Source organism: Manacus candei, unplaced genomic scaffold, assembly GCF_025592945.1.
Source record: "Manacus candei isolate 608988 ecotype Guabito, Panama unplaced genomic scaffold, ASM2559294v1 h1tg000036l, whole genome shotgun sequence".
NCBI classification, from domain to species: domain Eukaryota; kingdom Metazoa; phylum Chordata; class Aves; order Passeriformes; family Pipridae; genus Manacus; species Manacus candei.
Window position 1 is genome coordinate 3,905,780 of NW_026138084.1, and position 24,641 is coordinate 3,930,420.

The 24,641-nt window shown below is 49.9% G+C and overlaps 2 protein-coding genes across 7 annotated transcripts; both read left to right on the forward strand.

Moving 5' to 3' along the window:
- Window positions 1-803: 803 nt before the first annotated feature.
- LOC127473485 (prophenin and tritrpticin precursor-like) lies at window positions 804-24,189 on the forward strand. Of its 4 annotated transcripts, XM_051793140.1 has the most exons (8): window positions 804-898; window positions 17,137-17,290; window positions 17,645-17,716; window positions 18,585-18,662; window positions 18,750-18,848; window positions 19,304-19,411; window positions 19,951-20,125; window positions 20,640-24,189. In XM_051793140.1, the coding sequence occupies exons 2-8, from the start codon at window positions 17,194-17,196 to the stop codon at window positions 20,884-20,886; spliced, it is 876 nt and encodes a 291-aa protein (XP_051649100.1). In that variant the 5' UTR covers window positions 804-898; window positions 17,137-17,193; the 3' UTR covers window positions 20,887-24,189. The 4 variants fall into 4 exon arrangements, with proteins under 4 accessions (XP_051649100.1, XP_051649097.1, XP_051649098.1 ...); XM_051793137.1 differs by lacking the exon at window positions 804-898 and having other exon boundaries at window positions 17,026-17,290; XM_051793138.1 differs by lacking the exon at window positions 804-898 and having other exon boundaries at window positions 17,026-17,290; window positions 18,591-18,662.
- LOC127473487 (uncharacterized) lies at window positions 812-5,677 on the forward strand. 3 transcript variants are annotated; one of them, XM_051793141.1, is made up of 9 exons: window positions 812-1,040; window positions 1,393-1,455; window positions 2,137-2,235; window positions 3,086-3,157; window positions 3,405-3,464; window positions 3,947-4,057; window positions 4,597-4,771; window positions 4,937-4,989; window positions 5,318-5,677. In XM_051793141.1, the coding sequence occupies exons 1-8, from the start codon at window positions 944-946 to the stop codon at window positions 4,962-4,964; spliced, it is 705 nt and encodes a 234-aa protein (XP_051649101.1). In that variant the 5' UTR covers window positions 812-943; the 3' UTR covers window positions 4,965-4,989; window positions 5,318-5,677. The 3 variants fall into 3 exon arrangements, with proteins under 3 accessions (XP_051649101.1, XP_051649102.1, XP_051649103.1); XM_051793142.1 differs by having other exon boundaries at window positions 3,405-3,434; XM_051793143.1 differs by lacking the exon at window positions 3,405-3,464.
- Window positions 24,190-24,641: the final 452 nt, after the last annotated feature.

Consider the following 24,641-nt stretch of genomic DNA (forward strand, 5'->3'; position numbering starts at 1 on the left):
CTTAGAGCTGCAGCACTGTGCTGGGGAAAAGGGGTGTATGAGCTTTGGAAAAGGAGGCAGGCAACTCAGGAGTGTGTAAGGATGTCATTAGGTCATGTAAAAAGAAAATTAGGCCAGTGTAAAAGATAATAAAAAGTAGTTTTATAAATACATTAATAACAAAAGGAGAGCCAAGGAAAGCCTGCATTGGTTATTGGACATGACAGGGAGGGGGCATACAGTCACCAAAGAGGAGGAAAAGGCTGAGGTCCTTCGTGCCTTCTTTGCCTCAGTTTTTAACAGTGAGATGACATCAGGTTACTTGATACAGTCCCTTAAATTTCACATGAAGAGGAAATGGTAAAGGCTCCATCTTTCCCATAAAACAAAAGTGCCTCGTTAGCCCTGGGACCCCCCACGGTGCTAAACTGGGCTCCAGGCTGGAACCTGCCTACAGGAGGGCATCTGCCTGGAGCCAGAAATCCCTCACTCCTCAGCCTCGGGAGTGTGGCTGACAGTGCCCGAGGAGGGCAGAACCCACGGGCTGTGGCTGCCTGTTGCTCGGAGGGAGGCTGAGCTCTCGCTGCCCGTGAGCCGGTGCTGGGAGCACAGGGCAGAGCCGTGAGCTCAGCGTGGGTGGGACTGTCCCAGCCCCGGGACAGAGCTGCCAGCAGGACCTGCTCCCTCCCAGAGGTGGGTCCATCCCCCACGAACACATCCCGGCCATGAGGTCACAGCAGGGCTGTGAGGTCACAGAGCCCCGTGGTCCCACAGCACCACAATGACCGACCACTCAGTCCCTGATTTGGTGGCGTTTGGACAGTGATTACTGGACAGTGATTACTGGACAGAGATTGTACAGCAGCGGTTTCAGGACAGCGGTGTCAGGACAGCGGTGTCAGGACAGGGGTGTCAGGACAGCGGCGGCAGCAGTAGCTGCCGGACGGTGTGAGGGCGAGGGGCCATGGCCCTTGCTCTCCGCCTCTTCCTCCCCCTCCTCCTGGCAGTGGCCCTGCACGCCAGGGCTGCCCAGGCTGCTCCGGTGCCAGCGCGGGGAGCAGGTGAGCCGGCGGCCTGGGGCACCTTTCCCGGCCAGCGGGCTCTTCTCCCCGGGAAGCGTCGGGGATGGTTTTCCCCAGGGCTTTAGCCAGGGTTTCCTGGGTGCAGAGAGAGCCCCGAAGGGCCCTTGGCAGCTCCAGCTGCTCCCCCAGGGATGTTGCACAGGGCCTGGAACGAGTGTGCAGAGCGGCCAGGAGCCAGCCCAGAGCTGCCCAGGCCCCTCTGCAGCTCTGGCCATGTCCATTGACATCTGGCCCCCACGGGGCTCCCCGAGCCCCTGCAGTGCCACAGTTCTCTGAGGCAGGAGGGGATCCCAGCATGCCATGGAAACAGTTCATCCCTGTTTGCTTCTAGATGGGGATCGTGACTTGGATTATCTGGACGATGATGTTCTGAAGTACTTCTGGCCTCCTGGAGGCAAGTTCTCAACTTGAAAGAATAATCCCTGTCAATGTGGCAAGAGCTCATTCATGTGCCACTTTCCTTAAGACCCTCTCAAGGTTGCTGGATTGTGGCAATCATGGCCGACTCCTTGCTCAGGCCCAAGAGGGATCCCACAGAATCCCTGTCAGGGAGAACTTTTAATCTTCTTTCCATGGAAATGCCAGTTGCTCCCTCCGTGTCGACACGGAGAAGGGCAGAGAGGGAAGGGGCCGGGCCCAGGGCTGTGCCCGGGGGCTGTGCCTGGCGCGGCTCCTTTGCCGGCCCCTCGGAGCCGGAGGTGCTCCCGCTGCGGCTGCCAAGCCATGGGCCTCGCTGGGGCTGAGTTTGGAGCTGGGGCAGCTCCAGGGAGTCCCTGATGCCCTGACAGTTCTGTGTGGGGCTCCTTTGGTCCCAGCGAGGGGCCACTGCTGGCCTGTGGGAGCTCTGCCCCTGCTCCTGAGGGGAGGGCAGAGATGAGGGCCCTGCAGTGAAGTGTCTCTGCCTGTTGAGTTACAGGGGTGTCCGCAGGCAGGACTTTTCCAGCTCCTGAGCTGGATGCTGCACCTGAGCCCAGCTCATATGGCATGAGTGAATAGTCTGTCTCTGCTGACCTCACAGGCTGAGCTCTGGTTTTCTCTAATCCATTCATGTCAAATGGAACTGCTTGCCACTCAGGTCCTCCAACAGGCAAGAACCAACCTCCAGGAGAAAAAAACTCCCCAGAGCCATTTGAACTTTTGGACCAAATGCTGAGTGAACTGGAGAGACAGCAAGGTCAGTCTGTTTCCTCAGCCTGAGCCGTGAGACCCATTAGCCGAGGCTTTAGATCCACGTGTGGACAGGCAGTGGCTGCACAGCGGGAAGGGATCCATCGCAGCCTCGCTGCCCCGCTGCTGCTTTCCCGCCTTGTGGGGCTGATTCCCCGCCTGGCCTGGCTGCAGCTTCTCCCCAGCCTCTGCAGGAAGGCCTTGAGCATCCCCTGACCCTGTGCCCCAAATGCACCACGGGCCCTGCAGACCAGGAGATCCCCTGCAATTGCCTGGTCTGGTCTCCCGGCAGCTCCGGTGTGGCAGCTGTTTGGAGGAGGGAGTGCCCTGACCCAGCCCCAAAAGCCTGGCTGTTTCCCTGGACCTTTCCCATGTCTTTTATAAGCATTGCCTCCTGAAGATGCCACTTCCCTTATGGAGAACAGCTCCCTCTGATCCAGTTGTCCGTTTTACTTTCTCAAGAGCAGGACCAAGGGGCTCTGTGGCAGGCGGCGTTCCCCAAAGGAAGCAGTGGCTCCGTGCCAGGCTCTGCTGAGGGCAGGGAGGCGATGCCAGGCATCCTCTGGGCTGAGCTGTTCTGAGGCTTCAGCTGCCGTGTCTGCTGTTGGCAGTGCTGGCCCAGCCCGGAGCAGACCATCACAGCACAAATGAATTATCCTGAGCAGGCTTAGGGGACTTGGGTACTGAGCAGTCCTGCTGGGGGCCCTAAGGGAGGGACATATCCCGAAATCTGGGAGCAGCTGCAAGGGGTGCCCATGCTGGAAAAAAGGTAGATGGGGAGAGCAAGGCTCCAGTGTCTTCTGAGAGATCCTGACTTTGTCCCCTTGAAAACGGTTCCCATCTGTGTTTGCTTCTAGGTGAGGGTACTGGGAATACTTCTCCAACACCATCAACAGAAAATTCTTTAGAGCCTTCAGGGATTCCTGCAGGTAAGTTCTCAATGTCCCCTCAAAGAATAATGAATGAAAATGTAGCAAGAGCCAGGTGACAGAATCTTCTCTGGATGTTGAGTTACAGGGGTGTCCACAGGCAGGACTTTTCCAGCTTCTGGGCTGGTTCCTCTAAGCAAAGCTGGCTCACATCATAGGGGTGAGTAGTCTGTCCCTGCTGACCTCACAGGCTGAGCTCTGGTTTTCTGTATTCACTTCAAGTGAAATCAAACTGCTTTTCCTTAAGGTCCTCCAAGAGGCAAGAACCAACCTCCAGGTGAAAAGAAATCTCAGGACCCATCTGAAGGCATGAGAAAAATGCTGAGTGAACTGCAGGGAGGGCACAGTGGGTTTCTTTCCCTCAGCCTGAGCCATGAGACTCATCAGCCTTAGATCCACGTGTGGACAGGCAGTGGCTGCACAGCGGGAAGGGATCCATCGCAGCCTCGCTGCCCCGCTGCTGCTTTCCCGCCTTGTGGGGCTGATTCCCCGCCTGGCCTGGCTGCAGCTTCTCCCCGGCCTCTGCAGGAAGGCCTTGAGCATGCCCTGCCCCTGTGCCCCAAATGCACCACGGGCCCTGCAGACCAGGAGATCCCCTGCAATTGCCTGGTCTGGTCTCCCGGCAGCTCCGGTGTGGCGGCTGTTTGGAGGAGGGAGTGCCCTGACCCAGCCCCAAAAGCCTGGCTGTTTCCCTGGACCTTTCCCATGTCTTTTATAAGCATTGCCTCCTGAAGATGCCACTTCCCTTATGGAGAATGGTTACATCTGATTGCCTCTTGCTTTCTCCAGAGATGGACCAAGAGATGGCTCTGTGGAAGGCGGCAGCTCCTGAAGGAGGCAGTGACCCTTTGCCAGAGTCTCCTGAAGGAAGGAAGGCGATGCCAGGCACTGGCAAGCAGGGTAAGCTGAATGTGTGAGAGGTTTGAGGCATCTGGAGCACATTCCACAGCCCCTGGGAAACAGGACTCTGGTCCCAAGGTCCCTCCCGCTGCAGCTGCTCCCAGAGCTGGCCCTGAGTCTTGAGAGGCCCAAGGCACCAGAGCAGCCCAGAGCGGGATCCCTCCCGCGAGCCGAGGGCCGGAGCGCTCCCTGGCTCCCACCCTGGGCAGGGGCTCACGTGTCTCCTGAGAGGGCCTGACTCCGTCCCCTTGGGCTGTGGGAGCTGTCCCGGGGCAGGGAAGGATGAGGCTGGCACTGCCTGCTGCAGGGATGGGTTGTGTGCGTGTCCCTCAAAGGAGCGACTGCTCAAGCAGCTCCGCTCCCCCCGGGCTCTCCTCCCGGCCTTCTGGGTTTGCTTTGGTGGCACAGCCTGTCCCCAGGGCTGGGAGCCTCCAGGCACCCGCACTGAGGGAAACAGAGAACGTCCTGGCTGTGTCCAACGTGCTGTCGGCTTAGCAGGGGTGCCCAGGACGGGCTAACGCTCCAAATTGCTCCCGCAGATGTGGTCGGCAAGGCAGGAACAAAGGACCAAAATCCCCCGAGCGTCAGGAGAGTTCTGTGCCCCCCGGACTATCGCAAGCGCTGCATGATTGGCATGCTGGCCACACTGCTCACTGTGCCTCTGCTCCTGTTCTGCTGCAGTTTTGTGGCGCGCAAGGTGTACGAGAACAAGGAGTAAGTCACTGATCTCCCTCCACCCTGCTCCCTTCAGAGGTTGCTCCGAGCATTTGTGGCCTGTCTCGTGGTCAGGACTGTCCTGCAGGGCTCCAGTACCATACGCCTCGCTTTGTTAATGAAATTCATTGACTAGTTTTTAGCTCAGTTTTACTCTTTTCCCAGGGTCATCATCAAGCTCATGGCGGCATAGTTATGCCATGGCTCAATAGAAAAATGTAAGTATTATAAAATGAAATATTTTTTATACTGTTTTGTCTTTCACAGACTGTAATCAAAAATAGGTGGGTTTGTCATGACCAACAGAATAGTTTTGCTCCGCTTTTAATTCAAATGAGGAACAGAGCTGGAACCTGTTGAGAAGAGTCTCTTTCTCTTGCTTTCATAGCAAACTGCTGGGATTCTTTTATTCCAGCTCTGGGAAGGAATATAAAATCTATCAGTAGCAAATACTCCTGTAAAGTAACTGATAAAAATTAGGGATTTGGTCTATTTGCTCCCTAACCTCTGAGTTCCTTAGAGCTGCAGCTCCACATTATTTTGCAGACAGAGACCAGCTATGGACAACAGTTATGTGTCTGGCCTGGTAAAACACCTGGTTCACATGTGGGCTAATGGATCATCCTGGCACATGTTGACACTCCAAAGGCTAAAGTCTGACCTCGTCCTGCATGATTTATCTCCAGTGTGAGATGCTGAAGGATTGTACTTCTGCAAGAACCCAGTGGTTAAATGACACAAAGGAGTATCTGAGACAACTTAATGACACAGCAGCAAAATAAAGGCCAGAATTCATCTACAATAGAGTACAAAAAGCAATTAAACCACTTTACATTGTTCTGTGTATAATGGAGATAGTAACCACAAGTTTCCTGTTCGTGAACTATCTCTCTGAGATAGTTTAATTTAGACAGTTCAAACATCATGAAACTTCTTCACATTTCTAGCAGGCAAACTGGAAAGGCAAGAGTTTGGATTTCTGTTGTTTTAGACTAGGAATGCTGCAGCATCCATTCTCCAGCCAGGCAAATGGCTGCCAGAGTCTGGCCCTGTGGGCAGCTCAGTCTGTGGACATGTAGCTACATAGTGAATCCAGGGGCCACGTTTACCAGTGGCAAAACTAATTCCTTAATGATGGAGTTTGGACTTGAAAGGGAGACTTCCCATGAATGTCAACTTGTCTGATAGAATCTGTTTGTTTGTTTGAGATACACCCTAAGAATTTGATTTCCCAACCGAGTGCTCCATGATTATACTGTGTGCACACTGCACCTCTTGGACTGAGGTGGGGCCACTTTTGCTGTGACAGCTGGGTTGTCTTATCTGAAACCTGCACCTTGGGAGTTTCCAGGCTCCTCAATGCTCTCTGTGGTGCCAGGGGGGACCTTCTTGCTGCAGCTCAAGCTGTGCTCGCCATCAGGACCTGGTGCAAAGCCCCTGTGATGCCCTTTCTCCTTCATAGGAGGGCACCTGAACTGGTGTCATGGGGCTGGTTGTCCAACACTGTGGGGCTGGGGCATGGCAGGACAAGGAAAGGGCAGGTGCTCAGCCAGCCAGGCTTTAAAAAAAATCAGAAATGAGGAACATGTGTCTATATGGGAAGTTTAGGCACCCTTGAGCTTCAAGGAGAGTTAATTTCTGAATGCAGGGATTCTCCAAAACACCACAAGACAATGGGAGCTGTGGCACCCTCATGTGCTGTTACACACAGGTGCCCCAGAGCACTCACCACACAGGGAACTGCAGGGCTGGAAGCACACACAGCTAAAGCCCCATTGCTCAGACCCACAGGGGTTTGCAGCATCTGAGACCACTGCAAAACCCAAAACAACCTTCAAGTGCAACGTCTGTGCTTTAGAACCTTTAGGATACAAATCACACTGATCCGACTGTTAAGTGTAAAAAACCCCCAAAATCAAACTCCAACCCAACCAAAAACCCCAACTGCCAGGTCAGTCAGCAGAGATAAAGCTCCAGCTTGGACGTGTCCACAGGAATGTCCTACAGCCCTCAAGGCTGCCCCACAGTACAAATATTTGGCAGACATTTTCCCAGTTATCAGCTGGGCAGAAGGAGATGCACAGTTGGACCCCAGGGCACCGGGATGGACAATGGGGCCATGGGAAGGGGCTTGGATCCCCTGAGGAACAGTCCCAGCAGTGCCCAGACCTGCTTGGATGATGGGACCTTTCATCAGAGAGCCAGGAGTCTGAGTCAGGAAGACAGGGAGGAAAATTACACTGCTTGTGGAGGAAAACCCTCAGGCACCAGCTCTGAGCTGCTACAGCAAAGATGATTTAAAGAAACAAAACTGAGGTGAAGGAGGCGGCGACCCAAGAGAGACAAATGGGCAGAGACACAAGAGCACGAGGAAGAGCAGATAACAGGGGGCCGTGGCACCAGCCAGGGGGGCTGAGACACTGTGCTCAGCCCTCTGCAAATAATCTTACATAAAAACAGGCAGGAAATAAATGATCATGATGATCATGATCATCTGCACGTTTAATATATCCCCTGTGTTTAAGGTCTGTGTTCCTTCGTCAAGGCACATCATCTGGGAAGGATGTTTGCTTTCTTTTCCTGTCACTGCAGTGGAAAAGGAGGTCAGTTTGGAAAATATTAAAAGCAAGAACGGAAAATACAGCAGTTTGTAATATGCTGTTTGTTTAGTTTGCTGTTTGTTTGGTGGAGGTTTTTTTGTCTTTTAAAGCAGACCCTTGGACATCAATGCACGTAACAACTCCTTTGTAAAAGGCTGTCTTTGCAAAAGAGTAGCCAATTTTGAGGCAAGACAGAAACATCTTTCCCTGGGCTGCAGCTGGAAGGCTTGAAAGTTCAAGAAATGGGATGTGACAGAGTCTGATTACCACAACTGGAATGTCATGAAGTGCAAGATGTAAGTTATCTAATAAAGTAATCAGATTATTTACACACCATCCAGCAAAAAGGGCTGTGCGTTGGAGTTACAGGAAATTGGAATTACAGACAAAGAGTGCACGATGGACAAGTTTCATAGTGTGAACAGCCACACCAAACCAGAAACAGTGAGCACAAAGGGCCACACCAAGGAGGCCCAGCTTGCTGCTGAGGGCCCGTTTCATACAAGAACTGGCACTCAGAATATTAAATAAATTAAAAATAAAAGGGGGGAGGTGGCCTCAAAGGTTTAACTCTGCTTTTGTCACCAACATTCTCATAGTTCCTGTGTTTATTTTTCTAGAGAATTTGTAGTCAACAGAGCTTCAGTCCCTTTGATCAAGTCAGTCTTAAAAGCAGCTCAGGGCTGGGGTCAGTCTTTGAGATGCAGCACTGACTGGGGTCCAGCCAACAAAAGAACATTAGGTGCAGGCCACCCATGCAGCTTTCCATAGTGATGAGTACAAAGCCTTTAGTGCTGCAAACTGGGGGGTGTGGGGATTTTGCCACCAGCAGGCTGTCTCTCCACAGCTCTGTAGTGAAGAGGGGAACACATGGGGGACAATCCAGTCTGTAACTGTGCCCCCACCCCCCGTTTCATTAGGGACACCACAGCTGCTTTTAGAGCTCCTAAACCAGCTGGCCAAAAACTGCTCTTTTCTCACCCACTGCACCCTAACAGGCGAGCTGAACAGAAAATCTCCCCCTTCCTCCATTATCTCTGAGCATCAAAGAACTAAAAATAATAATAAAAAAATCATTTTGTGCCCAGACTGTTTTTTTTTTTAAGAGCTTTGTAAGTTTACTCAACCAGTGCTATCAACACCAATTTTAACAAATATTTTCACTTCCCAAAGTGTTGTGCTAAATTAAGTGTCACGTGTTATCTGCCCCACACACAGCGTGGGGCAGCTGTTGCCATGCAAAGGGACGTGCAGGGTCAGACCCAAAGCCAGTTACCCTTTACCTTCAGAATGCTCCTGCCTTCCTCAGGGCCAGAGGTTCATCTGTCAGGTCTTGGAGTTTCTGGAGCTGAACCCTGGCTCTTGGCTCACCTGTGGATAACTCAGCTGCTGTGGAACACAGTGAGGTTTCAGCTTGGTATCAGCAATTATGGTCTGCAGAATCCGAGCAGCATCTTCTCGGGGCCAACGGCAGACAGCAAAGGAAAAACCTGCAACAGAAACCAGTTAGATGGACAAGTTTGGGCTGTTCGAGCTAAAAAAGTAGACTAAAAATCTTTCTCACAAGGATTCCACCAGAATAAATGGCACAGGTGTTGGAATAACAGACAGTGCCCTGTCCTGTGGGCTCCACAAACCACCTGTGAATGTGAGCCCTGACTTGCTTCCCAAAGCACTTCTCTGTAAGAAGCACTGAAGAACTGCACCAGCCAAGGGTTCTGCAAGTGCCAGGGTATTGTACAGCAAAGCTGTAAAATATGAAAGATTCTAGCAACCACAATAAATCCATTATTTAGGGCTTGTGAATACTCCAGTGAATCTCAATTGCTTCAGGGCAGAATCAAACACATGGCAAACTTCTCAAAGTGCTGCTTCATAATGAGATACCAATTTGCCTGTTCCTGTTTTTGGGAGAACACGAGGTTCCAGGCTGCTGGGACAGTGCAGACTTAATCCAGCCCCCTCTGGCCCCAGCACTGGTGTGAGACAGCTTTGTCTGACCTTGGTAACTGGAGCTGGTTGTCACCAACCTGTTCAGAGGACAGTCAGCAAACAAGGCCAACTTTAGAGAAGCAGCAGCCAAGAAGGATCTGCCTCTCCCTGTCATATTTCACCACCGACAAAGGAAGGCCAAGAAGTTGGGTAAATGGAGGGGTAAAACTGAAGTATGGCCAAGGTCTTACATCCTAAGACACTTCACTTGCTGGAGTACAGACAGTTTTGCTGTGCACAGGTCTCCTTGCTAAACATCTTTGCACTCAAACCCTCTCCCTCTGTGGCAGAACTGAACAGACTCCATATGGCAGAGCTTCAAGTTAAAAGCTTTGTGATGAGTTGATTTTTACAGATCCATTACCAGTCTGTGGGGCTGTTGTCATGAGGAGCTCAGGTGGCTTCTTGTTAAGATCAGAATCAATATGCCATTTGTCCCAGCTCCATCTGTCCCGTGACAGCATTACCTCCATTTCGAAATTAAAATTGAATCCCTTTAAGAAACCAGACCAAAATCACCAGGGAGCAGTCACAAAAAAAAAAAAAAAAAAAAAAAGTTAGCCAGATTGCTGGGTATTGATCTAACAGCTACCATCTTCCCAAAGTCCAGATTACACTACACAAGACTCTCTCTCTGTAAGCAGCCTTTTAATTTGCTGAGTTTGATACACATGAAGAAAAACAAAAAGCCTCTTGGTGAGCAAACTGCTGACGTCCAGGCAGAGCTGTAATCCAACATGCACAGTACATTTGGGAAACACCTTCCAGGGGATTCACGTTCATCTCTCCATCCCCTTTCCCTGCACTTATGTAGAGGGTCCAATTCACTTCCCTGTATTTCATACAGAGCTGTTAAACTTGCAGGGGACCTGGGACCATCCCTCTTGTCCTTGTGATCCCCTGTCAACACCCTCCTCTGCAAGGTGAGGCTGAGAGCAAAGACCCACCAAACCCCAACCAGTTATTTATCTGTCCCCAGTGCTCTCCGAACTGCCAGAACAGTGAGAGCTGCACATCATCTCCAGGGTCATCTCAAAGCACAGTGCCTTCAGAAAGCAGGACCTGTCCTGGTGCTTCTAAAAATACCATCATTAGTATTAAGCTCTTGGGGCCAAGAGCCCAGGTGAACTGAGGAAGCAGGTGAGAGAAGCAGCATGGCAGGAATACTGACCATCACAACTGCAAAATAGAGCTCAGCTTCTTTTGGTCCTCTAACCAGCCACTGCCGAAATACCAGCTGGATTTTTTCAGGGAAAACTATCCATCCTAAGCTACAAATTAACTCCCAGTGTCTGTTGTTAGCCCTTTGCTTTCACTGATTTGCCTCAAAGTGTGCAGTTAAAGGATGAGTGAGTAGTTGCAGAAACTGTATGGAGGTGTTTTGGGAAACTGGAAGAAGAACCTTTTTTTCCCAAGGGATGGTGTTACAGAAGATGGCCAAACTCTGTGCTTGAGAAGAAAAGCAGACTGGCTCAAGAGGCAGTGGCCCAAAGCTAGCCTGCTCCACAGTGAGATCCTAACAGCTCTCTGCTTCTGTCCCACCTTCCAGGTGACAGGAACAGCAGGTGCAGGATCACTCCTCATTATCCAGTATCACACTGGGCACGCCTGTGAGGTCCCTGCTTGGGCAGAAGGAGCTCCTTCCTCCCTTGTCTCAGCTCCATGTCTTGCACTGATGCCACACAGCTCCTGGTCCTGCCAGGTTACACCTGGTGTCACTCAGGGTCACAGGTCAGTCTCTCCCCCTCTCTCATTCCACAGTCAATACAATGTACTCATCAGCTGCTACTCCCACATGGAACATCACTGTCCCCCATTTATTCCCATTCAGTTCTCTGGTGTCAGACATCAGCTGCTGTCCCTTTTTCAGATTGTCAGTGTTTGATCCTGTGCTGCCTCATTCCCCTGCTCTTTTATGCCCCTTCTTCTCTGCCCTGTGATCTTATAAACACAAGTACTAGGAATAATTACATTAGATTGTCTCCTTTCTAACTTCATGTAATCCTCCTTTTATCCACAGGCCAAGGAAATACTTTGGAATTCAATTTCTTTCAGTGTCTCCAAGACAGGAACACAGATTTCCGCATATTGGTAAAATCTCTTGGTATTAAAATATATACAGGAGAAAAGATTTCAAAATTGTTCACAAAGCACAGGAAGGCTAGAGTCCTCAGCTGAGCCACCCACTCCAAAACCCCAATTCAGACTCCCAGGAAATATGTAGGATACCCCTTCTTTGATGTCTGTATTAACAGGAGAGGGTTTAGTTGCAATGAGTTTTCCCTGAGGAAACAGAAGAGGTGGATGGACACCGGTAACTAGTGAGAAGAGGTTCTAAAATTCTTCACCATTTTCTTAAAGCTCAGCTCAGCTCAGTTCTGTCTGCAAGGGCTGACTTTATTTGGTTAGAAATAAGTGCCACTCTGGTTGCCCAAAGGCAAAGCAGGGCTTTGGCACAGCAAGAGAAAAAACCGCAATTTTCATGCAAGCTTGGTTGGTGTGGCCCCCACAAGCATCCCAAGCCTGGATGACAAGCCAAAGCACAATGAGGGGGCTATGGAGAAGAAAGAGAAAAAGGAAAATGAGAGCTGAACCCAAAAAGAAATTACAAGTCTTCTGTATAATTACAAGTCCTTTTGCTTCTCCCGGGCTTCATCAAAAGAAATGTGACCAGCAGGGCGAGGGAGGGGATTCAGTCCCTCTGTTCTGCCCTGTGAGACCCCACCTGGAGCTCTCTGTCCAGCTCTGGGGCTCCCAACACAAGGAAGATGTGGAGCTGTTGGAATGAGTCCAGAGGAGGCCACGGGGATGCTCCCAGGGCTGGAGCCCCTCTGCTCTGGAGCCAGGCTAGGAGAGCTGGGGGGGTTCACCTGGGGAAGAGGAGGCTCTGAGGACACCTCATTTCACTCCACTAACTTTTCCTCGTACTGAATAATGATCAAAGAAAACGAGAGCAAAGGAGGTTTCTGAGTGAGGAGAAACTCAGAAAATCAGCTAAGGGAACTCCACATCCATGACTCAAGACTGTGGTATCTCTGCTGAGGGCAGCAGATCCCCAGGAATTATATCCCTTATCCTCTTGTGGAGCCTACAGATAGACATCAACGTTTTATTAGCTTACAAAACCTTTACTGCAATCAAATCATGGCAGTTAATGTTATTATGGGAAAACTGTACAACCTTCTTGAAGCATCTATTTAAGAAGAGGTTCAGGTCAGTTCATATATGCTGGCAGTCAGCAGCAATAAAGAAGTTTAACAGTTTAAAAAACCCAACAAGAATATTGTAGGAATGTTGCTGGCATCAGATTTAGCTGTGAGTTAGTGATTAGTTGCTGAATTTCTCCAACCTCTGGCTGGAAAGGCAATAAAGCAAACTCCTTTTTTATTGGTATGGTAAAAATTAAATGGGACATTGTGCATACGGATCATATGCATTAGTTTTCCTAGATTTAAAATCCCTTTTCTGGCTAGTTCTAGCAGAAGGAAATGTACCAAGAAGCAGCAGTTTGTGCTGAGGTCACATTTAGTGTCTCAGCCACTAAAGATGCTGTTACTGAGGTTGTCCCTGATTTTATAGCCAGGAATACTAGAAGTGCAGCAGTCCTTCCTGCAGCTTCCCTTCCCTCTAGTGGAAAACTAAACCCCTGCACTTAAAATTACCCCAGCCATCCCCAAACCTTCTCTTTTGCTGCAGGAACTGCAGCTTTCTAGCAAGTTGTGCACAGTAGTTGACCTGCTGATTTAGTTTTGATGGGTTTTCAGGTAGGTGGTACAACAATAAAATTTCACAAGAAAACTATGAAGTATCTAAAATGTGTAGTATGATGTTATTTTCTATCTCAAATATTGCCAGCACATAGCTTAAGGAAGAAATGTTTTTGCCAACCATCATAGAAGAAAAAAATTAAAATGAAAATAAAGTTAATCTAAACAAGCCAGCATATTTCTAGCAAGAAATCACAGTTCATCTCTGCTTCTAAAGCCAAGCTGGTTGTATCAAAGAGGGGTGGTATCTTTTTCCAGCTCTCAACAGATGTGTCTTAACTTATAAATGAACAAAAAAAATACCACACATGGAAAGCTTTCCACAGATTAGAAAAATAGATAAAGAGACAGACAGATAGGTATGGATGCACTTGCCTGTGTATGTTTGCATAGAAAGGGAGGGGGGACGCAGAGTGTGTAAACTTTTTCTTATTTAGCTTTCTGTTCCCAAAGCAGCTATTTTCACAATCTGTCATTCACTTCTTCATTAATGTCCCATATATAAAACATTTTGACTCTGTTTTATAGGAATACAAAGATCTCAGAAAGCTGTACTTTTTAATGTTCATCACTTTAGTGCTGCAAAGCTACACAAACAACCTTCTCTCTCCCGATCCTTTGGCAAACATCCCCGAGGACAGGTAGAGTTATTTGGGAAATGCTTGGCTTCGTCCGGGTAATGGATTATTATTTTTAGTGCTATAAATGTACATTGCTTCAAGCTTCACAGGCACAGCCTTGATTTGTTGTTCACTGCATGGATGCCTGTGTGAATTAAAACAATGTTTGTGAAGCAGCTGAAGAGTTTAGACCTTGGAGACTGAAATTCCTGGGGGGGAGGGAACAGGAGGAGGAGGAAGAGGAGGAGGAGGAGGAGGAGGAGAAGAAAAGATTTAATGCCAAGAATAAAGGGAAGATGTTGCACATATCAATAAATCTGGGAGGAAATGCTGTAGGTTGAATATGATCGTCTGCAGACAATATTCAGCAGCAGAAAGCCTCAAAGTCACCCTTGTGAGAAGCTGACACTCAGAGATGACTGGATGATGTGGAGTTCTTGTAGTCAATATGAGTAACAACATTAGATTAAAGCCCTAAAAAAATAAATGTCATCATATTTGTGTAAAATAGTCATCACACATCTGTCTACATGTATTGAATTAGAGTTATTTCATTATTCAATGAATAAAACATCTCAAAACATCATCAAATGCCTTGATTTTCAAACTGCTGTTATTATAAATCACAGCTATAAAAACACAGAGACCAGGTTTGGTGACAACTGATGTAAAGATTTCTTGGGCATACATTGTGTTTCTTCGAGCTGCGTGTAAAACTCTACCACCAATTCTGTCACCCCCTTGTGAGGAACCTTTAGGGTTCTTCACAGGAAAAAGAATGTCATGGCCTGTGCTCCCACCCTCCAGGCACGATCTCAAGACAGGGACAACGAAACAGTTTAATTCAGGAGATTTAAAACACAGTGAGACTCATCTCTGTTCATCAGCCTTTTTCACTGTTTTTGATAAATACTCATTTTTAAGTTGCAACAATATGTCAAATTCTCAAAAAGCAAAGCAAGTTTTGTGGTACAAGATGTTTTATTTTACACACCTCTTCAGGTGTCTCACTCAAAAGAGAAGGATCATGTATCCTGTTGACATCCTGTTGATATTCTGACCTCCTTTACATTCATATTCTGGCAGTTGAACTCTTTCAGACTTGATTTTCTTTCGAAAAAAGAACTTGGTTTTGTGCAATCATGAACATAGCAGGGCTTTATATTTTTGTTTTCCATACTTCTTAAATAGATTCAGATATTTTTAATGTTTTCTGAACTGTAATAGTTCCAAAAAACAGATTCCAAAACCAGTTGGATTTGGCCCAACTTCTGAAGCAGAAAGCAGTTGCTTGTCCTCCAGTTAATTCAACTTCAAAAGAAACTGAGAAAACAGATGGTGAAGTGGGAATTCTGACATACGGAGCAGACAAAACTGCCACCACAAATGGTAAATTCTGCTTGGAACTATGGCCTTGATTTGAAAAGGTAGATTTAATCTTTGCTCTGTGTCAAGGACTAGCTTGAATAAGCCTAAAATAAAATAAAATAAAATAAAATAAAATATTTGGAGGGACTTTGAGAGATCATGCAGAGAAATTTAAATATTGTTTCCTAGTAAAATAAGTTCTGAAGTGACTATCATGCTGCCATTTAAAACAAAACTAGGAATGAACAAATAATATCTTGCTAGCACTGAATGCCCATCCTACCTGTACTTAACTAGGTACTGTGTCAATAACATATCTTAAATATGAAAGACTGCATACATAAGAAATAATGCATTACTTTTGCTTATTTATTTGAACAAACTGACCCAATTACTATTCTAGTGAGTACTCACAGAAGAAGTGATGTACCAACCTCCAGGTCTCTTACACAATGTACAGAAATGTCTGGATATTTAGTAAAGTTATATATGTGCCAGAAGTATTCTATACTACACCTGTCTTCAAATGTCATTTAATTACAGAATATCTCTACAGTCACAGACACCAGGAGTAATCACTCAGCGCTTTGCCTCACAATGTATCAGTCTTAATTGCAGTGAGATTAGAGCAAATCAGCACTGTGTGAATGGCAAGAATTTGCACATGAATAGCTGAATATGTTCCACACAATAATGGACAAAATTTGCCTTTATTGGGAAGAAAGCAGAGATGGAGAAGTGCAGTATTTGGTTTTTACCCAGCTATAAACAGGATATTGAGAAGCTGTAACAACTTCCCTCTTTTACAGGACACAAGTGCTGGGACAGCCAATAGTGCACACCCATGAAGGGATCTTCAGGACATTCCTTTCTGTCAACACAGAATGGGCAGCAAAATGCTGGCATTTTCCCATTCATCTGAAATGTGTTCCTCTCCTTTTTCTCCTTGAACACACTGTCTGTGGTTTGCAGACCTCACTGTTTGGTCTATCAAGCCTCTCTCAGCCCATCACTAATGGCACAACTACCGAAATACAGGTGTCAGCATCACTACCCCAGGAATTAACCCAGCCCTACTTTGATGGTGCACAGGAACATAGAATGGTTTGGGTTGGAAGGGACATTTGAAGGCCATCTAGTCCAACACCCTGAAGTGAGCAGGGACATCTTCAACTAGACCAGGTTGCTCAGAGCCTGAGCTTGAATGTCTCCAGGAATGTCAGGGTTTCACCACCCACAGCATAAAAAAAGGTTTTTATATCTAATTTGAATCTACCCTCTTTTAGGTAAAAGCATTATCACTTGGTCCTGTCACAACAGGCCCCACTAAAAAACTCTGTCCCCATCTTTCTCACAAGCCCCCTTTAAGAACTGAAAAGCCGCAATCAGGTCTCCTCAGATCCTTCTCTTCTCCAGGTGAACACCTCCAGCCCTCCCAGCCTGGCTCCAGAGCAGAGGGGCTCCATCCCTCAGAGCATTTTTGTGCCTGCTCTGGACCTGCTCCGGACCTGCTCCAGCAGGCCCATGTCCTCGCTGTGCTGAGGACCCCAGAGCTGGATGAGCTCCAGGGGGGTCTCACCAGGGAGGAACAGCGGGGCAGGATCACCACCCTCGGGGTGCTGGGCACACTCCTTTGGACTCAATCCAGGGTAAGGTTGGCTTTCTGGGCACTGAGGGCAAATGGCCACGGCATGTCCAGCCTCTCATCCACCAGCACCCCTGAGTCCTTCTCACCAGGAAGATCCACCTTCTCACCACTTGATCCCTTCAGCCCCCAGCCTGCAGGCTCAGCCCTGGGTGGGACTGTGTGGCAGTCCTCGGGCAGAGCTGCCTGCTGGGACGTGCTCCCTCCCCAGGAAGGCAGATCCTCACCCTGAGCTCCATCCCCACACAACCACCCCCCGGCCATGAGGTCACAGCAGGGCCCTGTGGTTCCACACCAGCCAGGACAACATAACTCAGGCCCTGACCTTGATTGCGGTTGCAGCAGCGGTGTCAGGACAGCGGTGTCAGGACAGGGGTGTCAGGACAGCGGCGGCAGCAGTAGCTGCCGGACGGTGTGCGGGCGAGGGGCCATGGCCCTTGCTCTCCGCCTCTTCCTCCCCCTCCTCCTGGCAGTGGCCCTGCACGCCAGGGCTGCCCAGGCTGCTCCGGTGCCAGCGCGGGGAGCAGGTGAGCCGGCGGCCTGGGGCACCTTTCCCGGCCAGCGGGCTCTTCTCCCCGGGAAGCGTCGGGGATGGTTTTCCCCAGGGCTTTAGCCAGGGTTTCCTGGGTGCGGAGAGAGCCCCGAAGGGCCCTTGGCTGCTCCAGCCGCTCCCCCAGGGATGTTGCACAGGGCCTGGAACGAGTGTGCAGAGCGGCCAGGAGCCAGCCCAGAGCTGCCCAGGCCCCTCTGCAGCTCTGGCCATGTCCATTGACATCTGGCCCCCACGGGGCTCCCCGAGCCCCTGCAGTGCCACAGTTCTCTGAGGCAGGAGGGGATCCCAGCATGCCATGGAAACAGTTCCCATCTCTGTTTGCTTCTAGATGAGGGTGCTGAGGAAGATTCCCCCGCAGCTTGGACGGACTACGGTTTGGATATCTTGGGACCTACTGGAAGTAAGTTCTCAACAACTCTTTCCTTGAAAAAGTAATCCCTGTCAATGTGGCAAGAGCTCATTCATGTACCATTTTCCTTAAGACCCTCTCAAGGTTGCTGCATTGTGGCAATCGTGGCCGACTCCTTGCTCAGGCCCAAGAGGGATCCCACAGAATCCCTGTCAGGGAGAACTTTTAATCTTCTTTCCATGGAAATGCCAGTTGCTCCCTCCGTGTCGACACGGAGAAGGGCAGAGAGGGAAGGGGCCGGGCCCAGGGCTGTGCCCGGGGGGCTGTGCCTGGCGCGGCTCCTTTGCCGGCCCCTCGGAGCCGGAGGTGCTCCCGCTGCGGCTGCCAAGCCATGGGCCTCGCTGGGGCTGAGTTTGGAGCTGGGGCAGCTCCAGGGAGTCCCTGGTGCCCTGACAGCTCTGTGTGGGGCTCCTTTGGTCCCAGCGAGGGGCCACTGCTGGCCTGTGGGAGCTCTGCCCCTGCTCCTGAGGGGAGGGCAGAGATGAGGGCCCTGCAGGGATCCCGTTGCCCAGTTGCACTCCCTGCCCCTCCGGCCTGAGGGAGAGTCTGGAACTGGGTCACGGGAGCTCTTCTGTCCTGCCCTTTTTGTGGCCAAGCCTGGGGGTGACGGTGATCAGGAACCTGGAGTGGGGCCCAGGGCTGAGCCTCCGGAAGGTCGTGTGGGTACGTCGTGGCTTTTCCCCCTGGGAGAGCTGCCAGCTCAGAGCCCAAAGCTGGGCAAGCCGGGCGCCTCTGCAGGGGCCAGGACAGAGACCTGCCCGTGTGTGCCCTGTCCCTGCGGGATCCCCTCACCCCCCCTGTACCTCAGGGCTGCCATTGCAGAGCCCCAGGGATGACACAAGTGTCTCTGCCTGTTGAGTTACAGGGGTGTCCGCAGGCAGGACTTTTCCAGCTCCTGTGCTGGTTGCTCCACACTGGTCCAGCTCATATGGCATGAGTGAGTAGTCTGTCCCTGCTGACCTCACAGGCTGAGCTCTGGTTTTCTCTAATCCATTCATGTCAAATGGAACTGCTTGCCATTCAGGTCCTCCAACAGGCAAGAACCAACCTCCAGGTGAAAAGAAATCCCAGGAGGCAATGGAACTTCTGGACAAGATGCTGAGTGAACTGGAGAGACAGCGAGGTGGGTCCTTTCCCTCATCCTGAGCCATGAGACCCATCAGCCGAGGCTTTAGATCCACGTGTGGACAGGCAGTGGCTGCACAGCGGGAAGGGATCCATCGCAGCCTCGCTGCCCCGCTGCTGCTTTCCCGCCTTGTGGGGCTGATTCCCCGCCTGGCCTGGCTGCAGCTTCTCCCCGGCCTCTGCAGGAAGGCCTTGAGCATCCCCTGACCCTGTGCCCCAAATGCACCACGGGCCCTGCAGACCAGGAGATCCCCTGCAATTGCCTGGTCTGGTCTCCCGGCAGCTCCGGTGTGGCGGCTGTTTGGAGGAGGGAGTGCCCTGACCCAGCCCCAAAAGCCTGGCTGTTTCCCTGGACCTTTCCCATGTCTTTTATAAGCATTGCCTCCTGAAGATGCCACTTCCCTTATGGAGAACAGCTCCCTCTGATCCAGATGTCCCTCTTGCTTTCTCCAGAGATGGACCGAGAGGCTGTGCTGAAAGCAGTGGTTCCAAAAGAAACAAACGACTCTTTGCCAGAGTCTCCTGAAGGAAGGAAGGCGATGCCAGGCACTAGCAAGCCGGGTAAGCTGAAAGCACGACAGGTTGGAGGCATCTGGAGCACATTCCACAGCCCCTGGGAAACGGGACTCTGGCCCCAAGGTCCCTCCCGCTGCAGCTGCTCCCAGAGCTGGCCCTGAGTCTCGAGAGGCCCAAGGCACCAGAGCAGCCCAGAGCGGGATCCCTCCCGCGAGCCGAGGGCCGGAGCGCTCCCTGGCTCCCACCCTGGGCAGGGGCTCACGTGTCTCCTGAGAGGGCCTGACTCCGTCCCCTTGGGCTGTGGGAGCTGTCCCGGGGCAGGGAAGGATGAGGCTGGCACTGCCTGCTGCAGGGATGGGTTGTGTGCGTGTCCCTCAAAGGAGCGACTGCTCAAGCAGCTCCGCTCCCCCCGGGCTCTCCTCCCGGCCTTCTGGGTTTGCTTTGGTGGCACAGCCTGTCCCCAGGGCTGGGAGCCTCCAGGCACCCGCACTGAGGGAAACAGAGAACGTCCTGGCTGTGTCCAACGCGCTGTCGGCTTAGCAGGGGTGCCCAGGACGGGCTAACGCTCCAAATTGCTCCCGCAGATGTGGTCGGCAAGGCAGGAACAAAGGACCAAAAACCCCCGAGCGTCAGGAGAGTTCTGTGCCCCCAGGATGTGCGCAAGCACTGCATGGTGGGCACAGTGGTGGTACTGTTCACTGTGCCTCTGGCCATGATCTTGTGCTATGTTGGGATCCGGTGGTGGATTGACAGCAAAGAGTAAGTTGATTTTCCCCCTCACAGCTTCCTATAGTATCTCCTCGTATCCATGGAACATTCCCAGCCTGGCTGCTGTGGAGTGGCCAGTTAGTCCTTGGCCAAAGAACTCTGCTGAGGGTTCTGCTGCTGTCCAGTGCTCTCCTGGCCTCTCAGCTGCTGGGCCCCTCCTGGGGAGCCCGCTGGGACTGGAGCCAGTGCTGGCTCCAACTGAGCCTGCCTGGCCAAGAGCAGCCCCAGCAGGACGGGCAGAGGCAAAGCAAGGTGGGGAGGAGAAGGAGCAGGGACGAGATTGCCCTTGGAAGGCAGACGTGCCCTGGCGCCCGCTCCTGCCCAGGGCCCTGCCCAGAGCCATCCCCCTGCTCGCTGGGGCCTTGAGGGGCAGGTGTCCACCGGGGCCAAGGTGTGCCAGCAGCTCCCCCGTGCTGCTGAGCCTTGCCAGCTCTGGGCCCTGCTGGGCAGCAGAGTCCCTGTGTGCCCCCTGCAGCTGGGCCTCAGCCACCTCCTCTCTCCACAGGCACCCAAAACACCAGCCAGGACTGCGCCGCTCCCCTTCACCTCCAGAGAGCCCCAGGAACGTCCATTTGGACACGTCTCGGAGAGGGGCTCAACACCAGCAGCCCCACAGAAAACTAGAGCCCCAGCCCTCCGTGCCTCCCCCACGCCCTCCCCCAGTTCCCCAGCCACGGAGGCAGGACCTGCCTGACATCCCCCTGCCTCCTCCTCCTCCTCCTCCTCCACCCCCCCCAAGCCTGCTGACCTAGTCCTCCAGCCAGGACTGAAAGGGACTTGGGCCCACCAACAGCTTTGGGCATCTGTTCTTCTGTACAAATAGTATGTGTTACCCATAAGCCAGGTTCAGTTTCCATATTGAAGACCTTCAACAGGAAGGGCTGAAGACTCCTCCCGTGCCCTGGATTCCTTTGCTACTTTCACTTTTGTACAGCTGGGTGCTGGTTGAGTCTCCTCAAAGAACTTTATTTGCAATAGCTGAAGAAAAGGAGGAAAAGAACAGCAGTCTCCCTTCTGTCTGCAAAAAACCAGCTCAGCAGAAATTAAAATGCCAATGGAATAAAAATATGACTGTCATGAAACACTTTGCTGATGGATAAAAGCTTCAACATTCCAAAGTGTATTCCATGAACAAGAGAACACATGGATCCCTGCGTGCCATGCCCACATCCTTCAGGCATGGGGTTGGTAAATCTCCTTCAGACAAACACAATGAGAGCTCCTGAATTTTGCACAGGAATCTGAAAAACACATAAAAGCCGAGAAGGATCCAAATCTTGAAACGATTCAGCTTGGTGCTCCTTTCACACCTACACCAGCTCAGGACCCAAATCCCAACAGCCAGTCTTCCACTTCAGCCCTCAGATCACAGGAGCTGTAGATATACCTGTTGGACACCTACCAGGCTGGGCTGCATCCAAACTGCAACACTTCTGTTTTAAACACAGCTGTGAGGAAATAAAAGGTGGTGGGCAGTGTGTCACACCTTCCTGCACACTCACCCTGCAGGCAGGAGACCTGTGTCTGTGTCTTCCCCAAGGCCTTGCTGGACCTGCATCTTCTGACCCCAGGAGCGAGACTGGGCGAACCACCAGGGCTGGACATGAGGCAGAGCACAGGGACATCTTCTGCTCTTTCTGTTGAACCTCCACCACTGTGAAAGGAGTTTGAGACTTGCTGAGCTAAAGAGGAAAAAAGAGTCTTAAAATCTGCCATGGTTTATTAAAAGTGCATGAAGAGTCTCAGCAAGCAGTGAACAGGACACACAGTCCCCGCTCGATGGCAGAACTGAAACCATCAGCTCCTCACTCACAGCTCCTCTCAGGCAAAGGCTCGGGGCTGTCAATACTCAGCAGTGCCCAAAAACCTCAGAATAACAAGGAGTAGGGGACACCCACACTCTTGGTGTCACCTTACCCCGCACAGCACCCTGCCCAGCATGGCATTTTGGGGGACTGTGCACTAAGGTGTCCAACTTGCCAAGGAAACTGATTCTGATTATCCAGGGATTTCAGGTTTTAGATGTCATGGGAACTAACACAAAATGCATCTCAAAACCAAGACTGAAGCCTTCACCACCTTCCTTGCATCTGCTCTTTACAGTCACTGCACCTCCATTCCTTCACCTGTACACACAAACTTACTAATTTCTGGTATTTAGGGATATCCAGGAGAAAAAGTGCTCTAAAAAGGAAAAACCTATATCATACATGTTTATCCTGAGAACCTATAATCTAATTTACAGCAGGAATTAAGGTGGCATCAATGTTGCAGAAAGAAAACACTTTTCTGAAGTAATGTAGATACACACTCTTAAGAAGAGTCAACACCTTGTAGCAGAGGCTCAGATCACATCTGCTCCTTACAGCCTGCACAGGAACTTCTGCCAAAATCATCAGCTGGAGAAACAGAATGCCAGGAGTAAAACTGACTGAAGCACTACAAGCCAAATTCTGGTCCCACTTATCCTATTGTGAATTTCCAATTTTCCCCCTCCATTTACTTCAAAATTTGTTCATAAAAAAGAAATATTTACCCTATGGGCACCAATAAATAAACTTGAAAGCAGTAGATTTTTCTTTTCCAATTACTGCAGGAGAGCCTTTAAACTGTTCCAGATGCTGAATGACTAAGAAATGTCAAATACAACACCTGGTTACTGAGAACTGCAGCTGTTGCCTCTGCAGACTACATAACACACCATTTCTTCCCTTTAAATAGTTTATGCCAAGACAAAGACCACAGTCTAAGGTAATATCACTCAGAATAAAAACCGAGTTGCAATTAGGTCAGGCCTTTTGTTTACCCCTCTGGTTTCCCATCATCTCCACAGCAAGAAGGGTTCCAGAGACTAGTTCTTGTCTGGTTTTAACAAAGATATTTTCCTTACTTTAGAAGCACCTGAAACTCTTTCCTGTAGCCACTCAATATGCTCTTCATGTCCCTAAGCTATAGAACACCTTTCCAGCCTTTGGCACAGTTTCTCAGCAGTACCTCCACACTCCTGGATGCACACCTGAAGTCCTGCCTGTGCAAGCACTAACTGAAGCCATGCTGGAGGCAGGAGCAGGACTCCAGGGCACACTGGGGTGTTCATTTTCCCTTCTTTGTCTCACCGCACACACAGAGCACTCGCAGTACACCAGACCCAGCAAACAAAAAGACAACACCCAACATTTCTGGAGTTGTGAGTAACTTCAAGAGCACGCCAGGAACATCACTGCTCACTAATGTTATTGTGACTCTGCACTGAAGGTCCTCGTAAAAGCAACCATTTCAGAGCCAACAGTTTTTAAAGGATCAATTACATCACAGTATGGCTTTGTTGGAAAGGGTTTGGAAAACAAATTTTAGGTACTTAGCACTACATTTTCACTTTTCTCCTTAACAGTAGGACAGAGTCTGGAAGGAATAAAATATATTTTTTACTGCAATAAAGTGATCTTTCTGGCAAGATGAGTATCTTCCACAGCCCCACAGTTCTGGCTGCCTCTCTGCACTGACCAACAACTTGCCACACAAATGAGACCAGATTATTGATATCCTGGAATGCCAGACAGAAATGCAAACTGTGCTGATCCTCAGTCCTATGAGACACCTATGAACCATGGAATAAAATATAAGTATGGTTAACTTAATCTCAAGTCTATAAATGTAGTTTATATCTCTTAACTAACCCCATGACTACCTAATACAATTTAAAACATTATTCCATCAACAAGTTGCCAACCAAGCTAAAGTGTGAGCATGGCACCTTTTAGCCTCTTATAATAAAAATATCCAGTTAAGTGGATATTAAAAAGCAGCATTTTAATACACTTCTAATTTCCACCTATTCCCACAGCACTGTAGAAAGAGTAATTTCGCTCAGATCCTGCTTTCCCATCAGCTCTTTCTAAAACTGGGACTCCTTCAAGACAGTTTCATGCTCAAGTGCACTTTCAGAACTGGGAACAACTTAACAAAGAAAAAGTCCTCGATTCCTTGATAAAATGCTCCTGTCTCTCTAAGCAGCTTTAGAGAGTAAGTCAAGGAACAGGCAAATCTTGCCTGGGTCAGGAGTAAAATCTTTGTCTTGCTATAGCTGCAAGTAACATAAGAGTCATTGCAATTACACTGTGACAGACAGGCTTTTGTGTACCTCTGATATCAGAATCATGGACAAAAAGGTAAAGTGTGGGGCAATTCACAGCTTAATTTTAAACAAAAGCAGGCCAAGGGAAAGTTTCCTTTTACCAAACACAGCCCCCTTGTCACAGAGGGGGCTGAAGTGACAGAGTTTTCTCTGGTCCAACTGCTTTCACATTTGTCTCGTGTTTAAAAGTCTTGAGGCAGGTGGTTGTTTTTTAAGTAAACATGATGCATGACCCAATTACAGTCAGAGCTTTTCCTGAAAAATCAAACAAAATCCAAGAGCCAAAGGTTTGGGGTATTTTGCTGGTATCAAGAATCTGCCTTTTCTCAGAGATGAAACTTTGGTGAAGGTGAACTGATCTCATTCTGTCAT

What these genes read in the sequence shown, in the direction of transcription:
- LOC127473487 (XM_051793141.1), top strand. Translation starts at nt 944, where the DNA reads ATGGCCCTTGCTCTCCGCCTCTTCCTCCCCCTCCTCCTGGCAGTGGCC. An exon ending in GGTGCCAGCGCGGGGAGCAG is followed by an intron (nt 1,041 to 1,392) that starts GTGAGCCGGCGG and finishes GTTTGCTTCTAG; the next exon opens with ATGGGGATCGTGACTTGGAT. An exon ending in AAGGTGTACGAGAACAAGGA is followed by an intron (nt 4,772 to 4,936) that starts GTAAGTCACTGA and finishes CTCTTTTCCCAG; the next exon opens with GGTCATCATCAAGCTCATGG.
- LOC127473485 (XM_051793137.1), top strand. Translation starts at nt 17,026, where the DNA reads ATGAGGTCACAGCAGGGCCCTGTGGTTCCACACCAGCCAGGACAACAT. An exon ending in TATCTTGGGACCTACTGGAA is followed by an intron (nt 17,717 to 18,584) that starts GTAAGTTCTCAA and finishes CTGCCTGTTGAG; the next exon opens with TTACAGGGGTGTCCGCAGGC. An exon ending in GTCCAGCTCATATGGCATGA is followed by an intron (nt 18,663 to 18,749) that starts GTGAGTAGTCTG and finishes CTTGCCATTCAG; the next exon opens with GTCCTCCAACAGGCAAGAAC.